The sequence below is a fragment of the Pelophylax lessonae genome (assembly GCF_965119305.1).
Source record: "Pelophylax lessonae genome assembly, chromosome: 8".
Lineage (NCBI taxonomy): Eukaryota > Metazoa > Chordata > Amphibia > Anura > Ranidae > Pelophylax > Pelophylax lessonae.
The window spans coordinates 286,543,709-286,565,045 of NC_138775.1; the positions used below are offsets into that span (position 1 = coordinate 286,543,709).

The 21,337-nt window shown below is 45.2% G+C and overlaps 1 protein-coding gene across 1 annotated transcript in view; it reads right to left on the minus strand.

Moving 5' to 3' along the window:
• C8A (complement C8 alpha chain) overlaps positions 1 to 21,337 on the minus strand; it is a 71,419-nt gene that overhangs the window by 29,158 nt on the left and 20,924 nt on the right. Inside the window, exons 3-6 of the mRNA XM_082264804.1 lie at positions 15,997 to 16,141; positions 10,663 to 10,807; positions 7,728 to 7,917; positions 4,765 to 4,965 (exon numbers count right to left, since the gene is read on the minus strand). Of these exons, the coding sequence (XP_082120930.1) occupies positions 4,765 to 4,965; positions 7,728 to 7,917; positions 10,663 to 10,807; positions 15,997 to 16,141 (681 nt within the window). The remainder of the gene's footprint in view (positions 1 to 4,764; positions 4,966 to 7,727; positions 7,918 to 10,662; positions 10,808 to 15,996; positions 16,142 to 21,337) is intronic.

Sequence of the window (21,337 nt, forward strand, 5' to 3'; positions counted from 1 at the left end):
ATCCCCTGACATCTCCTGTATAATGTCCGCACAGCCCCTGACATCTCCTGTATAATGTCCGCACATCCCCTGACATCTCCTGTATAATGTCCGCACAGCCCCTGACCTCTCCTGTATAATGTCCGCACATCCCCTGACATCTCCTGTATAATGTCCGCACAGCCCCTGACATCTCCTGTACCATGTCCGCACAGCCTCTGACATCTCCTGTATAATGTCCGCACAGCCTCTGACATCTCCTGTACCATGTCCGCACAGCCCCTGACATCTCCTGTACCATGTCCGCACAGCCCCTGACCTCTCCTGTATAATGTCCGCACAGCCCCTGACCTCTCCTGTATAATGTCCGCACAGCCCCTGACATCTCCTGTATAATGTCCGCACAGCCTCTGACCTCTCCTGTATAATGTCCGCAGCCTCTGACCTCTCCTGTATAATGTCCGCACAGCCCCTGACATCTCCTGTATAATGTCCGCACAGCCCCTGACATCTCCTGTATAATGTCCGCACATCCCCTGACATCTCCTGTATAATGTCCGCACAGCCCCTGACCTCTCCTGTATAATGTCCGCACATCCCCTGACATCTCCTGTATAATGTCCGCACAGCCCCTGACCTCTCCTGTATAATGTCCGCACAGCCCCTGACATCTCCTGTACCATGTCCGCACAGCCTCTGACATCTCCTGTATAATGTCCGCACAGCCTCTGACATCTCCTGTACCATGTCCGCACAGCCTCTGACATCTCCTGTACCATGTCCGCACAGCCCCTGACATCTCCTGTACCATGTCCGCACAGCCCCTGACCTCTCCTGTATAATGTCCGCACAGCCCCTGACCTCTCCTGTATAATGTCCGCACAGCCCCTGACATCTCCTGTATAATGTCCGCACAGCCCCTGACCTCTCCTGTATAATGTCCGCACAGCCTCTGACATCTCCTGTACAATGTCCGCACATCCCCTGACATCTCCTGTATAATGTCCGCACAGCCTCTGACCTCTCCTGTATAATGTCCGCACAGCCCCTGACATCTCCTGTATAATGTCCGCACAGCCTCTGACCTCTCCTGTATAATGTCCGCACAGCCTCTGACCTCTCCTGTATAATGTCCGCACAGCCTCTGACATCTCCTGTACCATGTCCGCACAGCCTCTGACATCTCCTGTACCATGTCCGCACAGCCCCTGACATCTCCTGTACCATGTCCGCACAGCCTCTGACATCTCCTGTACCATGTCCGCACAGCCCCTGACATCTCCTGTACCATGTCCGCACATCCCCTGACATCTCCTGTACCATTTCCGCACAGCCCCTGACATCTCCTGTACCATGTCCGCACAGCCTCTGACATCTCCTGTACCATGTCCGCACAGCCTCTGACATCTCCTGTACAATGTCCGCACAGCCTGTGACATCTCCTGTACCATGTCCGCACATCCCCTGACATCTCCTGTACCATTTCCGCACAGCCCCTGACATCTCCTGTACCATGTCCGCACAGCCTCTGACATCTCCTGTACCATGTCCGCACAGCCTCTGACATCTCCTGTACAATGTCCGCACAGCCTGTGACATCTCCTGTACCATGTCCGCACAGCCTCTGACATCTCCTGTACAATGTCCGCACAGCCTGTGACATCTCCTGTACCATGTCCGCACAGCCCCTGACATCTCCTGTACCATTTCCACACAGCCTCTGACATCTCCTGTACCATGTCCGCACAGCCTCTGACATCTACTGTACCATGTCCGCACAGCCTCTGACATCTCCTGTACCATGTCCGCACTTTTACCACTTTTAACTAGAATTTGCTCTTTTATATATAAAGCCCTTTATGCTTTCATATCTGTCTTATCTATATATAATACAGTTTTCAAACTTGCTTTAAAATGCATGGTTTTCCCTTTTATGAAGAAGATAATAATGGCGTTATGCTGTTGGGCCGGTATAATAATGCTATGGGGCTGGTATGAAATTTTTTCCAGGGCTGAATTTTATTCCCAGTCCGGCCCTGGAACTCCGGCCTTCCCTTCTGTCCTGCACAGTTGTACCGACTCCTCTCCTGTACAGAAATTGTTTCCTCTGATCTCACTGCACACTCTCCTCCTGAAATACTCTTCACCCCTTGAGGATTCTGCTTTTTTCCGATATCTATAACTCTTATGGAAATGAAGTTATCTCATTGGGCTCATTTTGGACATTTTGGCTTAGGGGCGTACTCATTTTTGTTGCCAGCGGTTTAGACATTAACTGGTTGCCGACTGCCCGCCGCAGTTGTACAGCAGCAGGCAGCCGCTCCCAGGCAAATCGCCGTAGGTGTACGTCGGTCTCTTACACGCGGCTAGGGGGCGAGCACGCCCCGCCGGCAGTGCTCTCCCGCCCCCACTCGTCAGCAGGAAAGCCAATGCACAGGGCAGGTGGCTCTGATTGCCGCCTGACACCCGCGATCGCTCCCCGCAGAGAGAGAAGAACGGTCGGCTGTTGTAAACACAGCTGACCGTTCTTCTCCCTGCAATGATCATAGAGCCCCTCTACAGGATCACATGTCTCTATGGTCATTTCAGAAGCCCCCCCCAGTTAGAATTACTCCCCTAGGCTCACATTTAACCCCTTGATCACCCATAATGTTAACCCCTTCCCTGCCAGTGTCATTATTACAGTAACAGTGCATATTTTTAGTACTGATTACTGTAGTAATGTCACTGGTCCCCCCAAAAGTGTCAAAAATGTCAGTTAGGGGTCCGATCTGTCCGCTGCAATGTCACAGTCCCGCAAAAAATCAAAGATCGCCGCCATTACTAGTTAAAAAAAAAAAAAAACATAAAAATGACATAAATCTTACCCATAGTTAGTAGACGCGATAACTCTTGTGCAAACCAATCAAAATACGCTTATTGTCATTTTTTTTACCAAAAATATGTAGCAGAATACAAATTTGCCTGATGAAAAAAAATTTAATTTTTAAAAATTTTTATTGGATGTTTTATAGCGGTATAAGTAAAAATAATTTTTTTTTTATTCTTTAAAAATTGTGACTCTTTTTTATGTTTATAGCGCAAAAAAAAAAAACCACAGAGGTGATCAAATACCCCTACAATGGGTCCTGCTGGGTTCCTTGGACCCAGGCAGCATTTGGAGAGGGGCAGCAAAATAACTTCTAATATTTTTTTTCCTGCAGTTTTGTGTGTCATCAGTTTGCGGCGAGTTACGGGCGGCATTTCCCCATCTCATACTGCCGCCTGTAGTGCAAACTGATGAGTATGAGGAGGCGGAGTGTCTCCTCCGGGGAACGCCCCTCGCGTGATCCTGGTGTGCGAACGACGTCACACATCAGCGCACTTCATCTCACGCAGGGCAGGCTGGATCGTCCGGGGCGGTGGGAGTGGCAGACACCGGAGTGACTGGAGGACTGAGGACAGACAGCGGGTGTTTGGTGGACCGGTCCGGTGGTGAGTTAACCTCTTGCCGACTGCCCACTGTAGTATTACTGTGGCAGGGTTTACGGCTTGGCTGCGCAAAATCACGTAGTACTACGTGATTTTGTACATGAGGTCTCGGCGGCGCACGCGCTCCCACTGTGTTTAGACACAGCAAGAGGCGGGCCTGTGGGAGGAGTCAGAGAAACTGACCCGTTTCTTGCCCATCAGAGAAACTGACAGAAGACTGTTTAGACACAGCGGGAGACGGGCCACGGGAGGAGCGGCAGTGATCGCCGCCGACCCCCGCAATCGTCAGAGAAACTGACCGAAGACCTGCCTGCTTATGTAAACAAAGACAGGCGGGTCTTCTGTCACACAGGCAGGGAGAGATCAGGAGTTTCAGCTAAGCTACAACCCCGATCTCTCTGTGCTTGTCACAAAACCCCTCCTCCCACACAGTCAGTAAACATATTTAGGCACACATTAACCCCGTTGATCACCCCCAGTGTTAGCCCCTTCCCTGCCAGTGTAATTTATACAGTAACAGTGCATATGTATAGCACTGATTACTGTAGTAATGTCACTGGTCCCCCAAAAGTGTCAAAAATGTTAGTCAAGGGTCCGATCTGTCCGCCACAATGTCGCAGTCCCGCCAAAAAAAAAACGCAGATCGCCGCCATTAGTAGTTTAAAAAAAACAATAAAAATTACATAAATCTTTCCCTTATTTAGTAGACGCAATAACTTTTGCGCAAACCAATCAAAATATGCCTATTGCGATTTTTTTTTACCAAACATATGTAGCAGAAAACAAATTGGCCTAAAATGTTAAAAAATTTTGATTTTTACATATTTTTTGGGGGAATTTCATATACAAAAAGTGAAAAATTGTCGCTCTTTTTTTGTTTATTGCGCAAAAAGTAAAAATCGCACAGGTGATCAAATACCACCAAAAGAAATCTCTATTTGTTGGAAAAAAAGGATGTCAATTTTGTTTGGGTACAGCGTCGCACGACCGCGCAATTGTCCGTTAAAGTCACTCAGTGCCGAATCGCAAAATAGGCCCTGGTCAGGAAGGGGGTAAAATCTTCCAGGGGCTTAAGTGGTTAAAGCAAAGCAGTGCCGAATCGCAAAAAAAATGGCTTGGTCGTTAAGAGAGTAAAACCTCCCAGAGCTGAAGTGGTAAAAAATGTGGGTTGGCTGGAATCATTGATATTTAGACCTCTAGAGTAGAGATGAACAGGTGCAAAAGACCAAAATGGAATTGATCCCAAGAACAATATTTAAAAGGTTTGTGAAAAGATTAAAAAAAAAAAAAAACTTTTTCAAAAAAACGCTTCACCTTTCCTGTATAAGACGATATATTCCTCCTGAAGTCGCTTTTGCTCTGAGCATTGAAGCCAAAGCCAACACCAACTGGAACTCCAGCCGGACGAACGTTGATGCTGAATCCACCACCAGAAGAATGTTCTCGATTTATAGCCCTAAGAACATCTTTAGAATCCTCGTAGAGTTCAAAGGACATGTCGGTGTCGGCTCGAGTCTGGGGGGAAAAAAAAAAATAACATTTAATTTAAAACTATATTCCAGACTAAACTTACAATATTTTACATACATTTCTCAAAATCCCCCCAAAAAAAGATAAAACCCACTCTGTGTGCGCTGGACAGTGCCGGGAACAAGGTCATCTAGATCTCAGGGCAAACATGAATTATTGCACCCCCCCCCCCCCCCCCAAGATGTATGAGCAATATGTGTCAGTAAAAATCCCCTGCCCCCCACCCCAAAAAAAAAATGTGAGCACCTATCTGCATTCTTACTCCCTAAGCATAAATCCCACCCCCCCCCCCCCCCACACACCATACAAATCTGCCCCCCTGCTGAAATCCCCTGCCCAGCATTAACCTTTGCCCCTTCCCCAACCTCCCCTCCAGCTCAAATCCTCTCATTTCCCATTAGCTTCCAGCACAAAAAAAAAATTAAAATTTGCCTCCTCTTAGTATGAATCCTCCACCCCTCAAATTTCCCCTGTAAGCACAAATCCTCTCCCCCCACTCCAAATCCCCCTCTTAGCCCAAATTCTAAATGGATGAGTGAGTTTAGGGTGGAGGAACTTGACTGGCCTGACCTCTAACCTGATAGAACACCTTTGGGATGAATTAGAGCAGAGACTGCGATTCAGGCCTTCTCATCCAACCTCAGTGCCTGACCTCACAAATGCGCTTCTGGAAGAATGGTCCAACATTCCCATAGACACACTCCTAAACCTTGTGGACAGCCTTCCCAGAAGAGTTGAAGCTGTTATAGCTGAAAAGGGTGGGCCAACTCAATATTGAATCCTACGGAGTAAGACTGGGATGCCATCAAAGTTCATGTGCGTGTAAAGGCAGGCGTCCCAATACTTTTGACAATATACAATATACAGTAACTGACAAAAGTGAGCACACCCCTCACATTTTTGTAGATGTAGCACCCTCCTAGATAGGTGCTAGGTTAAAAGCATTGTTATGCTTCGTCTGCTTATCAGGAGAGCCTGATCTGTTAGTTATGCCTGTTACATGTCTCCAGGTGTGATTCACTGGGTCTGAGGGCGTGTCCCCACTGTATCCAATAGGGGAGCCTGTTGGACAGAGGAGGAAACCTGGCCAGTGGCAAACGGGCTTTTGTGGCAGTCCTGTGGAAGGGCACCACTGCAGTGCATCCTGGGACTGCTCATAAAAGCCAAGGGCACATGTGACCAGTGATGGGAATAACGGCGTTAAAAGTAAACGGCGTTACTTTTGTGGGGGAACTAGTAATTTAATTGATTACTCCCCCCCGCAGTAACGCCGTTCCCATTACTTAAGCGGCGTTACCGCAATTACATCTACCGCCACTAGATGGCAGTAGTGTAATTCCTCCTCACACCTCTATGACCCTGCCGGTGCTGTCTGCGGTACTGGCCTGTGCAAGAGGAGAGAGAGTTGCACAGCCAGGCTAGCTACAGTGGAGTTACAGCGTGCCAGGCCATATATAAATACTGTATATATAATACCACCACCGTCCACAGTCAGACACAGCCACTGGAGACTGGAGACAGTCACAACAGGAGGGACAGCAGCACAGGCAGACAGACAGACCCCACCAGTGTGCCTGGCCAGGCCACACCACCATCCACCAGCCGCCACCACCACCAGCAGCCAGCCAGCCAGCAGGTAGCAAAAAGCAAAAAAACTAAATACGGTTACCACATTTAGGACTCAGGACCCAGACCCCACCAGTGTGCCACACCACCACCAGCCACCACCACCACCAGCCAGACAGCAGGTACCAAAAAAACAAAAAACAAAACAACAACATAAAATACCACAGTCAGGACTGGAGTTGGCTCAGGAGTCACACTCAAGTCAGGTACCACCGTAAGACACTGCCAGTACCCTCACCAGTGCCACACCACCAGCCACCACTGCCCACCACCACAACCACCAGCAGCAGCAGGTGCTAATCGAGTAAAAAAAAAAAAAACACCACTCAGTCAGGAGTCCAGTGTACCAGTGTACCACCACGCAGCCAGCTGGTACCACTCAGCAAATGCCCACTAAGGTACAACTCAGCAAATACCACTCAGGTACCCACTGCCAGTGTACCACGCAGCCGGAAACACTCCGAAAATAGCACTCCGGTACCAGTGTACCACTCAGGTACCAGTGCAACTCAGCAAATACCACTCGGTACCACTCAGCAAATACCACTCAGGTACCCACTGCCAGTGTACCACGCAGCCGGAAACACTCAGAAAATAGCACTCAGGTACCAGTGTACCACGCAGGTACCAGTGCCACTCAGCAAATACCACTCAGGTACCACTCAGCAAATACCACTCAGGTACCAGTGCCACTCAGCAAATACCACTCAGGTACCAGTGTACCACGGAGTCAGCCAGTACCACTCAGCAAATAACACGCAGGTACCACTCAGGAATCAGGATTCACCACATAAGTGTCTCATTGTCCCACAGCAACATTAAAATAGTGTAGATTATATCCATACTTGGAATTTTTTAATGGTTCCTCCATGTTAAAAAGGTTTAGAAATGCTGGTATTGCTAATAGTGATTTATCCCCTTTAACTAGACATTCTCTTGTTGAAGTTGTAGAACAAGTCCAGCAGAATGTGGCTTACTACTAGCTGGGGGATTCTCCTCCAGAATACTTGGCTTCTTGACAAGTTCTCTGCAGTAGCTCCTTCCCTAGATCTGGCCTTGTGTCCTTAGCCCAACGGCAATGACCCCCCCCCCCCATCTCATAACCAGAGAGGTTTCCTTACCAGGAATTGGTAGAGATGGAAGTTGTAGGGTTTTCGGAAATACTTCTCATCAGTGGCATAGTACATCTCCTCACAGGTCGGGTCGTATCTCAGCTCCCTCCAGTCTCCGTTATAGACGTATTCACACTGCCCATCAAAATAAGTGTGATCCAGAACCGACTGGGTCTCCTCTTGGGTCAGAATGTTGAACCTACAGAGCAATGAGAGGAAGCAGCAATACAGTTTGTGCGGCTTGTAGCTTCGTAAAGATCAAACTGTACCAAAGGTTTTATTTAAAAATGTAATTTGCATGTTGATGAGGGGAAAAGGTAGAACCAAGAAAGCTAAAGTACAAGCAAATTAAACTTCAGCTTTAATGGGGACATAGACAATAAAAAATAAAACATTGCAGAGGTTCTATCCCTTACCTAGTCTGTCCAATGAGCATGATGGATTAGACCAGAGGATAGCTTTAGGCTGCATTCACATGTCAGCTTATAATCGCGGGCAGAACCGCCGCGGTTCCGCCCGCGATTCGGAGATTTATTGCAAATCGCGGGACGCCTAGCGTTGCCCGTTGATTTGCAATAGCCCCCCAAACGCTGAGCGATGTTGCCGCGATTTACGCCCGCCAAATCGCGGCAACATCGCGCAAACAAAATCGCGGGATGCAATACGCTCCAAAGAAGCTCTTGTACTTTTTTGGAGCATATTACGTCCCGCGATTTTGTTTGCGCGATGTTGCCGCGATTCGGCGGGCGTAAATCGCGGCAACATCGCTCAGCGTTTGGGGGGCTATTGCAAATCAACGGGCAACGCTAGGCGTCCCGCGATTTGCAATAAATCTCCGAACCGCGGCGGTTCTGCCCGCGATTATAAGCTGACATGTGAATGCAGCCTTAGGTTCAGGGATCAGTAGGATGTTAGGAGGAACGTTAAATGAAAATGAAAAGATTTATTTTCAGGTTTAGTTTAAGGAGGGAGTTATATTTTGGGGTTTGCCTTAGGCCTCATGCACACTGGACATAAAAAAAAGCAAGTTAAAAATAATTTTCACTTGCCTGATTTAAAAAACAAAATAATCGTCACTTATGCCCCCCACACCCAGCACTTTCCGGTGGTCAGCACAGGAAAGATGGCTTGCGCTCATATCTATGACCTAGGGGGCCTGACGTCATGACGCCACTTCTGGTTCACGCCCAAGGTAAACAAGGCCATTTTTTTTTTTTGGAAAACATTAGATAAAATTATTTTTTTTATCTGATGCTTTCCTTTGTAGAAGAGAGATGTGGGGTCTTATTGACCCCACATCTCTCCATAAAGAGGACCTGTCATGCTTTATTGTTGTCACAATAGATATATACACTGAACAAAATTAATAACGCAACGCTTTTGTTTTTGCCCCCATTTTTCATGAGCTGAACTCAAAGATCTAAGACTTTTATTTCTATGTACACAAAAGGCCGATTTCTCTCAAATATTGTTCACAAATCTCTCTAAATCTAAGATAATCCATAATCCAATCACAGGTGTGGCATATCAAGATGCTGATTGGACAGCATGATTATTTGGTTCCCTTTGGTTCGGATGCTGATGGCAATACATCAATTTGATACGCTTGTACCAAGAACTTGTTTGTGAGTATTTTTATACCTTTTAACAAATAAAATCTTTGTGGAGGATAATGCACTAGGCTGGTGCCGGTGCACCCTTGTGATTGTTTTTTTTATTCTACTTTTTTTCACCCCTAGCTGCTAAAGCACCCAAGGCAACCACCTTTTCTGCCTACTCCCTGGCCTGGTCCTGGGCGTTACTGGTCCTCTTTAACCTCTTGCCTACCGGGCACTTTTACCCCTTCCTTCTCAGGCAAATTTTCAGCTTTTAGCGCTGTCACACTTTTAATGGCAATTGCGCGGTTATGCAACATTGTACCCATATGAAATTTTTATCATTTTTGTTTCACACAAATAGAGCTTTCTTTTGGCGGTATTTAATCACCACTGGGTTTTTTTTAATTTTTTTGCTGAAATTTGCTAAACCTTTTTGCTACCAAAAGAAAAAAAAAACGTTTTTATAGTTTGGTATAAAGATTTGCAAACAGGTAGTTTTTCTCCTACACTGACGTGCGCTGATGAGGATGCACTGATGGGTCTTGATGAGGATGCACTGATGGGTCTTGATGAGGCTGCACTGATGGGTTTTGATGAGGCTGCACTGATGGGTTTTGATGAGGCTGCACTGATGGGTTTTGATAAAGGATGCACTGATGGGTCTTGATGAGGCTGCACTGATGGGTTTTGATGAGGCTGCACTGATGGGTTTTGATGAGGCTGCACTGATGGGTTTTGATGAGGCTGCACTGATGGGTTTTGATGAGGCTGCACTGATGGGCACTAATAGGCAGGCCTGATGGGCATTGATAGTCTGCACTGGTGGGCATTGATGAGGAGTCACTGATGAGGCTGCACTGATAGGCAGCACTGATGGCCACTGATAGGTGGCACTTATTGATAGGTGACACTGATGAAGAGGCACTGGCGGGCACTGATTGGCAGCACTGGTGGTCACAGATTGGCAACATTAGTAGGCACAGATTGTCAGCACTAGTGGGCACTGTTGGGACTTCACTGATAGTCAGTGTAGACGTCCCTTTTACAGAAGCTGGTTATAGGCTCTCTTCTCCTCTCCTCATGCTGTCACCATGAGGAAAGGAATGCCGATAACCAGCTTCTGTTTACATCCGTGATCAGCTGTGACTGAAAACAGCTGATCACGTGGTAAAGTGCTGCTGATTGGCTCTACCTCAAATTGTGCCCGGAGGACACTGCAATCACAGAGCGTGCCACCCGCACCCCACGGTGGGCACGATCATGGGATGCCTTCATAGAACTAGCTGGGGGTGCGGTTGCCGTCATTCTGCTATAGTGCAGTCAGCAAGTGGTTAAGCACTCCTTACCCTTTACAGGCTCGCTCAGCGCCAGGAATCGGGTAAAGTTCTTTGCAGAAGTTTTCGCTCTCAGATTCCTCGCAGTCCTTCTCATCAGACTGGTCCCGGCAGTCAGGCTCACCATTGCAGACAAGCTCTCTCTTTATACACCGGCCTGGGAGACATAGCTTAGGTTAATATCCGGCATTCTTGATATACAGTAACTGTCTGACACCCCTTTCCCCGTCTAGATGGGTTCATGTATTCTTTACCCCCGGTTCACACTTATGCGATGCGGGAAGGCTGCGAATCCGCAGCCTGTTCCCGCATCGCAAACGCACCCCTGGCAGTTCACACTGCCATATGCGATACTCTGGGGGTGTCAATGTAATCTTAACGACACCCCCAGTTTGATCGCATATCGCAGTGCGATCTTGCAGTTCGCACAGGATTGGATCGCACAAGTGTGAACCGCTGTGCGATCCGATCCTGATGCGGCTGCATAAAAGGGTCCTGTTCGTGTTTGCTGCGGGTGCAGTGGGAATTTAGCCATACAAAGTGTATGGCTAAACTCGCACCGCACAGCCGATCGCATGTAATGAAGGAGCAGTGCGCTCCGACATTACATGCGAACGCCGCAGCCGCACAAATGTGAACTGGCTCTTAGCTCCGTAACCTGATCCAACAGAATGCAAGTAGCAGACGTGTCTGCGACATTACAATATGCATTGAATAGGAAAGTGTTCTGATGCTCCCTAGAGTGCAACTATAAGGCTGTCCATGTATTATACAATTTTATCTCTCCCCCCTCTACCTCTCTCCCTCTTCCCCCTCTCTCCCTCCCCCTCTCTCCTCTCTCTCTCCCTCCCCCCCCCCCCTCTACCTCTTCCCCTCTCCCTCTTTCCCTCTCCCCCTCTCTCTCTCTCTCTCGCTCTCCCCCTCTCTTTCTCTCACCCCCTCTCCCTCTCTCTCTCCCCCCTCTCTCTCTCTCTCCCTCTCTCACCCCCCCTCTCTCTCACCCCCCATCTCTCTCTCTCTCTCTCCCCCTCTCTCTCTCTCTCTCCCTCTCATTCTCTCCCCTCTCCCCCATCCTCTCCCCCCCTATCTCTCCCACCTCTCCCCCCTCTCTAACTCTTTCTCACCCTTTTTTCACTCCCTCCCCCCCTCTCTCTCTCCCTCTCTTTCTCTCCCCTCTCTCTCTCCCCCCCCCCCCTCTCTCTCTCACTCTTTCTCCCTCTCTCTCCTTCTCTCCCTCTCTTTCTCTCCCCTCGCTCTCACCCTCTCTCTTCCCCCCCTTTCTCTTCCCCCCCTCTCTCTCTCTCTCTCCCTCTCACTCATTTTTCAGGTCTAGGCATGTCTATCTATGAGCGACTGACAACCTTTACAGGAAGTGAAAGACAGCTTAGCAATTCAAATAAAGGGAGATAGCGTTGTCAGTAAAGAACAGGAAGAAGCTGATTGTCCAGGTTAGATAAGACTTTCTAAGCTAGACAAGCAGCTAGCCAGAAAATGAATAATATCAAAGCTAAAGATATTTAACATACTAATAATAGAAAGAATTTCATTTTGACTGGAGTTTCCCTTTAAGTTGAGAAGCACATACTGTATTTCTTTTTAATGGCAGTCCAAGGTTCTACTTTAAAGTGATATCATGCCCTCAGTTTTTAAGCACTTTCAGCAGTTGACTTAGTCTATTACTTAGTATTCAGCTTCTACATGTTTTAATCAATTCTTACGTACCAGTTTAAGCCAGTGATACCCAGGTTAGTTGGTTTCTGGGTGGCTCCTTTCTCTTGCAGCATCCTTTGGAGCCACTCTTGTGTGCTAAGGGGTAGTATTGTGTCTCCCTACACTGTGTGCATCAATAGAAATACACAGCCCCATAGCCTAGGATGGCAAGGCACTCCCTTGCTCCTCCCCCCTACCTTCTCCAAGATAGCAGACTGACTCCAGACTGAACTGTCCTTTGTTAAAGTAGAACTACAGGTAAAACTTTGTTTTTTTTTCCATTTTGGATAGATTAAGGGAGGGTTATAACTCCTGGCAGATTTTTTTTTTCCGCTATCTGTGTCCCATTGCGGATAATTTCCTTTATATAGTTACATAGTTTCTGAGGTTGAAAAAAGACATCAGTCCATCCAGTTCAACCTATGATGTGTGTGTGTTTGCTGCTAACCGTACATTGTATACCCCTTTATGTTGTACATTGTATACCCCTGTATGTTGTACATTGTATACCCCTGTATGTTGTACATTGTATACCCCTGTATGTTGTACATTGTATACCCCTGTATGTTGTACATTGTATAACCCTGTATGTTGTGGTCTTTAAGGTGCCCATCTAATAGTTTTTTTAAACTATCGATGCTCCCTGCTGATACCACTGCTTGTGGAAGAGAATTCCACATCCTTACTGCTCTGACAGTGAAGAACCCCTTACGCATTTTAAGGTTAAACCGCCTTTCCTCTAGTTTCAGTGAGTGGCCACGTGTCTTATTGTATTCCCTTTCTCTGAATAGGTTTTTCCTTATGCTAGGGTCCCCAGTACAATATTTGTACATTGATATCATATCCCCCCTCAATCGTCTCTTCTCCAGAGAGAATAAGTTCAGTGCTTGTAGTCTTTCCTCATAGCTGATGTCCTCCATTCCCCTAATTATTTTTGTTGCCCTTCTCTGGAATCTCTCCAGTTCCAGCACATCCTTCCTGAGGACCGGTGCCCAGAACTGGACAGCCTTTAATTTCTGTCCTATAGCCAAACAGGAAGTAAGAGGAAATCTCTGGACCTTGCTTTGTGCACTGGTGTGCAGTCATGTTGGAACAGGAAGGGGTCATCCCCAAACTCTTCCCACAAAGTTGGGAGCATGAAATTGTCCAAAATGTCTTGGTATGCTGACGCCTTAAGAGCTCCCTGGGCCTTCACTGGAACTATGGGACCAAGCCCAACCCCTGAAAAACAACCCCACACCATAATCCCCCCTCCACCAAATGATTTGGACCAGTGCACAAAGCAAGGTCCATAAAGACATGGATGAGTGAGTTTGGAGTGGAGGAACTTGACTGTCCTACACAGAGTCCTGACCTCAACCTGACAGAACATCCATGGGATGAATTAGAGCGGAGACTGCAGCCCAGGCCTACTTGTCCAACATCAGTGCCTGACCTCACAAATACGCTTCTGGAAGAATGGTCAAACATTCCCATAGACACACTCCTAAACCTTGTGGACAGATTTCCCAGAAGAGTTGAAGCTGTTATAGCTGCAAAGGGTGGGCCAACTCAATATTTAACCCTACGGACTAAGACTATGTGTATGTGTGTCCCTGGGGTCTAAAGACCCCCCTAAAGGGTACTGGGGCTGGGTGGGCGCTCAGGGGTTAAAATAGCACCTGGTGATCCTGCCACAAAAGTTATTTTACAGACATTTCCTGCTATAAGGTGACAACGCTCTCTCCCTGTCCCCAATAGGAGAAGGGGGGGGGGCACATCCTGCCATACGGCTTCTGATAAGGTTGCAAGTAGCTGTTTTTAGCACACATTGGTCAGGAATGGAAGCAGGAAGGCGGTCCGGAGCAATTATATGCAGCCAATGCTGGAGGGAGTGCATGCAGACAGGAAGTTGCTGAAAGAGGCCGGAGAAGATCAGCAGAATTTAGATTAAAAAAAGTTAAAAACAATAATTAGACATGTGCAGAATGAAATCATGTGTTTTGTTTCGTTGTTTAAATCATTTTATTTTGGTAAATTTGTGTAATTAGTTTTCAGAATTTGTTTTGTTTATTCATCTTCAAATTAAATTAGAATTTACAGAATTCAGTCCAATTGAATTCAATTCGACTTAATGCGGAAAATCTGAATCAGCATTCCAATTTGAATCATATTCACTGTATTCGAAATTCAATTTTCGGAAGAATGTAATATTTTCTCTTTTATATTCTATCCCATCTTTTTTATTCTATTCTATTCTATTCTTTTCTTTACTATTCCATTATTTTCTATTCTATTCATTTAATTTATATTCTCTTTTATTGTATTCTTTTATTTTCTATTCTATTTTGTTCTGTTTAACTCTATTCTTTTCTATTCTAGTCTTTTATTTTCTATTCTATTTTATTTTTCTATTATCTATTCTATTTTATTATATTCTTTTTTTTTTTCTATTCTGTTCTTTTCTATTCTAATATTTTATTTTCTATTCTATTATTCTCTATTATATTTGATTTAATTCTTTTATTTCCTATTATATTGTGTTCTGCTCCATTCTATTCTATTTTATTCCTTTTTTTCTATTCTATTTTAGTCTTCTTTTTATTTTCTTTTTCTATTCTATTTTAGTTCTTTAGTCTATTTTATTCTTGTTTTCTAATTCAATTTCTAACTCGTTTTCTAATTTGATGCAAATTCGATTTAAATTTCAGCCAAATTATATTTCGTTATTTTGGATTCATTTAAAGTCATTACCAGTATAAATTCGGAAATTTGGATACATTACATTACAATAATGAAAAATTTGTCTGAACATTTGATTATATTCTTTTATTTCCTATTCTATTTTCTTCTGCTCTATTCCTTTTTTTATTCTATTTTATTCTATTCTTGTTTTCTAATTTAGATTAATTTTCTAATTTGAAGCAAATTCGATTCAAATTTCAGCCGAATTTCATTTGGTTATTTTGGATTTGTTTAAATACTTTACCATTGCAAATGTAGATGTATTCAGACACATTTCTGTATTCAAATTTCCGAATAATGAAAAATCTGTCTGAATATTTGATTATATTCTTTTATTTCCTATTCTATTGTGTTCTACTCTATTCTATTCTATTCCTTTTTTATTCTATTTTATTCTATTCTTGCTTTCTAATTAAATTTCCAATTCAGATTCATTTTCTAATTTGAAGCAAATTCGATTCAAATTTCAGCCGAATTTCATTTCGTTATTTTGGATTTGTTTAAATTCTTTACCATTGCAAATGTAGATGTATTCAGACAAATTTCTGTATTCAAATTTTCGAATAATGAAAAATTTGTCTGAACATTTGATTATATTCTTTTATTTCCTATTCTATTGTGTTCTACTCTATTCTATTCTATTCCTTTTTTTTTCTATTCTATTTTTTTTTATTCTTGTTTTCTAATTCAACTTCTAATTCAGATTCTTTTTCTAATTTGTTGCTAATTTGATTCAAATTTCAGCCAAATTTCATTTTGTTATTTTGGATTTGTTTAAATTCGTTACCATTGTAAATTCGGAAATACGAATACATCCAAATTTCTGAATAATTAAAAAAAATTTGTCCGAAATTTGATTCGGAAGGAAACGAACCACACAGAAGGGAGCCTTTTAGATTTAAAACGTCTTACCGGTCTCTTCACACCGGAAGTCTTGGCCGCATTGGTTGCCTGGAACGCATTGCTGCGAAGACTTGCAGATGATCGACTCCCAGGAAACGCCCAGGCAGATCCTTCCTCCGTATTTGGATGGCTGATCCAGGTTCCGGAACCGCTGCTGTACGGCAAAAGGAGAGAGTTTTCAGCTTTCATACAATCAGATACATGGTTTTTATGCTTATAAAAAGGGGATTAGGGTTACGCCTGTCGCTGTTCTTTTTTTTTTTAAGGTTCTTTTTCTGTCTGTGTCACATCGGGAAGATTTTCCTTCACTTCCTGTCCTGGAAACACAACAGGAAGCAAATAAAAAAATTCCCACAAAGGAGAAGACCTCCCCTATTAGCTGTCACCAGAACAGGTGTCCCCACTAAGTGATTTCCCCTTACTTCCTCTCTCAGTGACAACTGAAAAAATTGGGATTTCCCATAATTTTCTGTTTCAATGACAATGGCGACAAGGACAGATAGATGGGAGCACTACAAATCTGGCAAATTCATTTTACTATTCACCCCTTACTGCTACTTCCCTATGGCCCATTAAGTGGATGTTAAAGAGGAACTGCAGTCCCCTCTTTAGTGGTCCTCCCCCTTCCAGCGCTGCCATTATAGCATGTGCGCAGATGTGCCAAAGGTCTCTGCCTGGCCTTCGTATAATCATGTTGTCCCTCTAGTGGCCATAAAGTGGTATTTTCCTTGATGGAAAATACTGGTTATTTCAGTAAAATTCCACATTATGGCCACTAGATGGAGCTGGTGGTCATAGGAAATAAATATAGCAGACGAAATTTGGTTATTATTTGTGCCACCTGTGTGGATGTTTGAGACAGTTGCGCATCAAAATTTTACTGTCACAGACGCAGAGGGATTAAAACGCACTAATGTGTGTAAATGTCGGCTGTCATGTGGAAGCGATCTCGGCTGATCTCCCCTATCCACTTGACCGCGGATGATTTAACCCCCCCCCTACAATACAGCACTTCTGGACCGGAAGGTTCTACCCCCTTAATGACCAGGCCATTTTTTGCGATTCGGCACTGCGTTACTTTAACTGACAATTGCGCGGTCGTGCGACGCTGTACCAAAATAAAATTGCTGTCCTTTTGTTCCCACAAATAGAGCTTTCTTTTGGTGGTACAGCAAACCCCCCCTCCATCACAGGGTTACGTTCCAGACCCACCCGCAATAAGGGAAATTGATGTTTCCAAAGTGTAATTTTATTCTTTTTCAATAAAGTTTTTTATTGTGAAAAAAAAAAAATAGTCCGCAAAATAGAAATGCTCTATTTAAATACACTGTAGGCATGTTTTTATAACTATCACTGTACTTTTAGTCCCCGTTCACACTGGGGCGACCTGTCAGGCGACCTGGTCGCCTCACAGGTCGCCGTAGGTCGCCTCCCATAGGGAAGCTGCGGACCCGTTCTAATAGGAGCGACACAAGTCGCTCCGACTTAGAAAAAGGGTCCGGAGCTTCTTTGGGGCGACCCGGAGGCGACCGCCATAGACTTCAATGTTATGAAGTCCGTGGCGGCCGCTCCGAGGTCGCGGCGCGCTGCTCGCACCGCGACCTCAGGGGTTGCGGTGCGAAGTAGCGTCGCTCGTATGTGAACGGGCACTAAAAAGCATTTTTAAGGTCTTTAAACACACTTTTTAAAACAATAGAAACACATTTAAACACATAAAAGATACTGAGAGACAGAGCAAGAGCTATGGAAAACACAAAAATATTTAAATAACAATGATTTAATCAATAAAATAATATTAATAGGTCTTTCAAAAAAAAAAAAAAAAAAAACGCAATATACCGGGAACGCGAAAACTGAACCGCGATATAACAGGGGATTACTGTATTTGATCACCTGTGCTATTTTTATTTTTTGCGCTATAAGCAAAAAAAAGAGCGACAATTCTGAAAAAAAAAAATAAAAAAAAAAAAAATATATATATATATATATATGTGTGTGTGTGTGTGTGTGTGTGTGTATATATATATATATATATATATATATTTTTTTTTTTTCACTTTCTGCTATAAAACATTCCCCCCCAAAAATTTTCAAAAATCAAAAATGTTCATCCTTTTAGGCCAATTTGTATTCTGCTACACCCCTGTGGTGGTGTCTGAATGGCCATATATTAGTGCATTCGGACCTATGTATTGCAATAAAGTGAATATAATAAGTGTATTGATAACTTCATAGTATATGCACTCACTGCTGTATTTTGGCCTAGGCCGACAAGGCCTAGGCCTAGGGCGGCACTTTGCGGGGGGGCGGCAAAAAAGCCGCTGCCCCCGCATAAAAAAAAAAAAACGGTACGCTCTGTGAGGCCCGTCTGCAGTGCTCCCGTCACTTTGCGTGCCGAGTCCCGCCTCATTGTCTGCTCCCCTGGTCCTTGCCTGCCTGTCACCGCCTCCTCCCACACACACAGTCTCCACTCTCCAGCTTTTAGTGAAGGGGCGTCGCCGCGTCAGGGCTCGTACAAGGGGTGGGCGGGAGGGAGGGCGCAGCGGAGGTGAAGTGCTGATAATGCGAGCACCACCTGCAAGGCTTTTGTATGCTTAGGGCTCGGGTTTAGTGTCAGCATCTTCTCTCTGCTTCTGTCCCCGATCGTCAGCCCGCCCACCACCTGCATTGCTTTAGAATTCTTAGCTCTGTGTCCAGGTTGAGTCCCGACGTTTTCTGCATCTTCTGTCCCCGCCCACCTCCTATCAGACCTGTAGTTAATGGTCTAGGGAAGTGCTATACATGGTGGGCGGGCCAGTGGGCGGGGATAGAGTCTGGCAGAAGATGAAGAAAATGTCGGGACTCATGGCAGAGCTAAGGATACTAAAGCAATGCAGGTGGAGGGCAGGCTGACACTCAGATGGGGACAGAAGCAGATAGAAGATGCCCAGATTAAACCCAAGAACTCTGAGAATTACAGGTACAATGCAGTGATGTTCTGCTCTTTTCATCTGAGCACTGTGTACAGTATATTATTGATAATTAGGGGAGTACTCAGCAGAGGTATTTTATAAAGTGACTTTGTGCTATTAAGTGAAATATGTTGGAGACACCTTGCTGTATGTATTTTCCTTTATGTCAGGTTCACACTAATGTGTTTGCTGTGACTCACATTTGCGCAGGCACAGCAGCACATTCATTTAAATGGACTACTGTATCTGCAGGAAACAGGTCCCTACACCTTTAGGAAAATGCAGCCGAAGGGAAATCGCATGGTGCAAAAGCACCATGCAGTGTCCCGCACCAAAAAATGTGCTGCATTTTCAGATGTGTGGGGGTGCCAATAAGAATAAATGGCAGCCTTGGGCATCTGTAAAAGAGCAGGGAATTTTTCCTGCAGGTGGTTGTGGGTGCGGGAATTGGTGCCATTTACACGCTGTCCCGCACATGCAACCACCTGTAACAGTGTGAACCTAGTCATGGGCTCATTTAGACCTGCGGTTGGCGGGCAATAAAACATGCTGCTGAGCCTCATAATACAGCTCCCTATCACTTCCGCCGTTTAAGCTGCAGAGGCAGCAGCTAGAGGTTTACAGATGCCACTGCTGCAATATTTTGATTTGCAGCAGTGGCAGGAATTATACCACCCGTCACTTTCAGCATGTACTACCATCTGCTGAAGGCAACCTGTTCAAGTGAATGGGGACACACTGCAACCTCCCCGGAACTGAGTTAAATGCCTTTGTCTCAGCACAGTGCCACTATAGAGTGAGGGCAGACTGTCTTATCATGTGACATATCACATGACTGGAGACAAGACGACAGAGAAGCTGCCTTCACTCCCAGCGGGTGTCACACTAACACCGAGATGTGAATTGTGAATACACATGGGGGGGGGGGGCGCAGTTTGCCATCTTTGCTCAGGGCGCTGGATGGCCTTGTCCCAGCCCTGAGGGGCGTACATACTTGCCAGGGAGGGAGGGACTGTTGCCCCCATAGAGCGGCAGTGAGTGGCCAGACGGGATGCACCTCAATGTGTGGGTGGGGGCGGAGCCTAATGCTCCACCTACCCACCCTCCGCGTGGCGTGTAAGAGGGACTAACTTCTCCCCGGGACGGGTCTATCTATGTCGAGGAGGAGGAGAGAGAGGAGGAAAAGGGAACCCCCAACCAGGTCAGGACATCCAACAGCAGGTAGGAATCACAATTTTAGGTTACCACCCACTGCTATTGCTACAATTATAAATTAATAATTCCATTACATTTTTGCAGTAAATATATTTTTAACAAATATGGAGCACTTTGCAGTACATGAACTTTCACTGCATGTGAAATGGTAAATGAGTTTGCATTGGTTTCAGCGTGTACAAAGTGCTCCATGCACGCTGAAATCAATGCAAACGCATTTAACAGTTCACAGGCAGGGAAAGTTCATGTACTGCAAAGTGCTCCAACCACTTCTGGACTGGAAGATTTTCCCCCTTAATGACCAGGCCATTTTTTGCAATTCAGGACTGCATTACTTTAACGGACAATTGCGCAGTCGTGCGACACTGTACCCTAAAAAAATTGATGTATTTTTTCCCACAAATAGAGCTTTCTTTTGGGGGTATTTGATCACCTCTGCAATTTTTATTCATTTTGTTATTAAAATTAAAAAAATCTAAATGTTTTTATCCTTTTAGGCCAATTTGGTTTCTGCTACATATTTTTGGTAAAAAAAAAAAAAATCCCAATAAGTGTATTTTGATTGTTTTGCGCAAAAGTTATCACGTCTACAAACTAGGAGAAATGTCATTTTCATTTAATTCATTTTTTTTTTTTACTAGTAATGGCGGCAATTGCGATTTTTAGCGGGACTGCAGCGGACAGATGAGACCTCTAACTGACATTTTTGACACTTTTGGGGGGACCAGTGACATTACTACAGTAATCAGTGCTAAAAATATGCACTGTTCCTGTACTAATGACACTGGCAGGGAAGGGGTTAACCCAGGGGTGATCAAGGTGCTAAATGTGAGTCTAGGGTGTGTTTTCTAACTATATGGGGTGGGGACTTGTGAAATGACCACAGAGACATGCGATCCTAAATAGGAGGATCACAGGCGCTCTGTGATCATTTCAGAGAGAACAACAGTCTGCCGCGTGTACAACAGCTGACCGCTCTTCTCTCTCTCAGTGTGGAGCGATCGCGGGGGCCCGGCGGCAATTGCAGCCACCGGCCCTGTGGATTGGCATCCCCGCTGCCTAGCGGGGGCCCCCAGGAGCACAAGCTTGCCCCCAGGAGCGCTCCCGCGAAATGACGTACCCATACAAAACCACAAAATATACAAGTAGGCACTTTGTACCCACTTTTAAGGTACAGAGAGGAA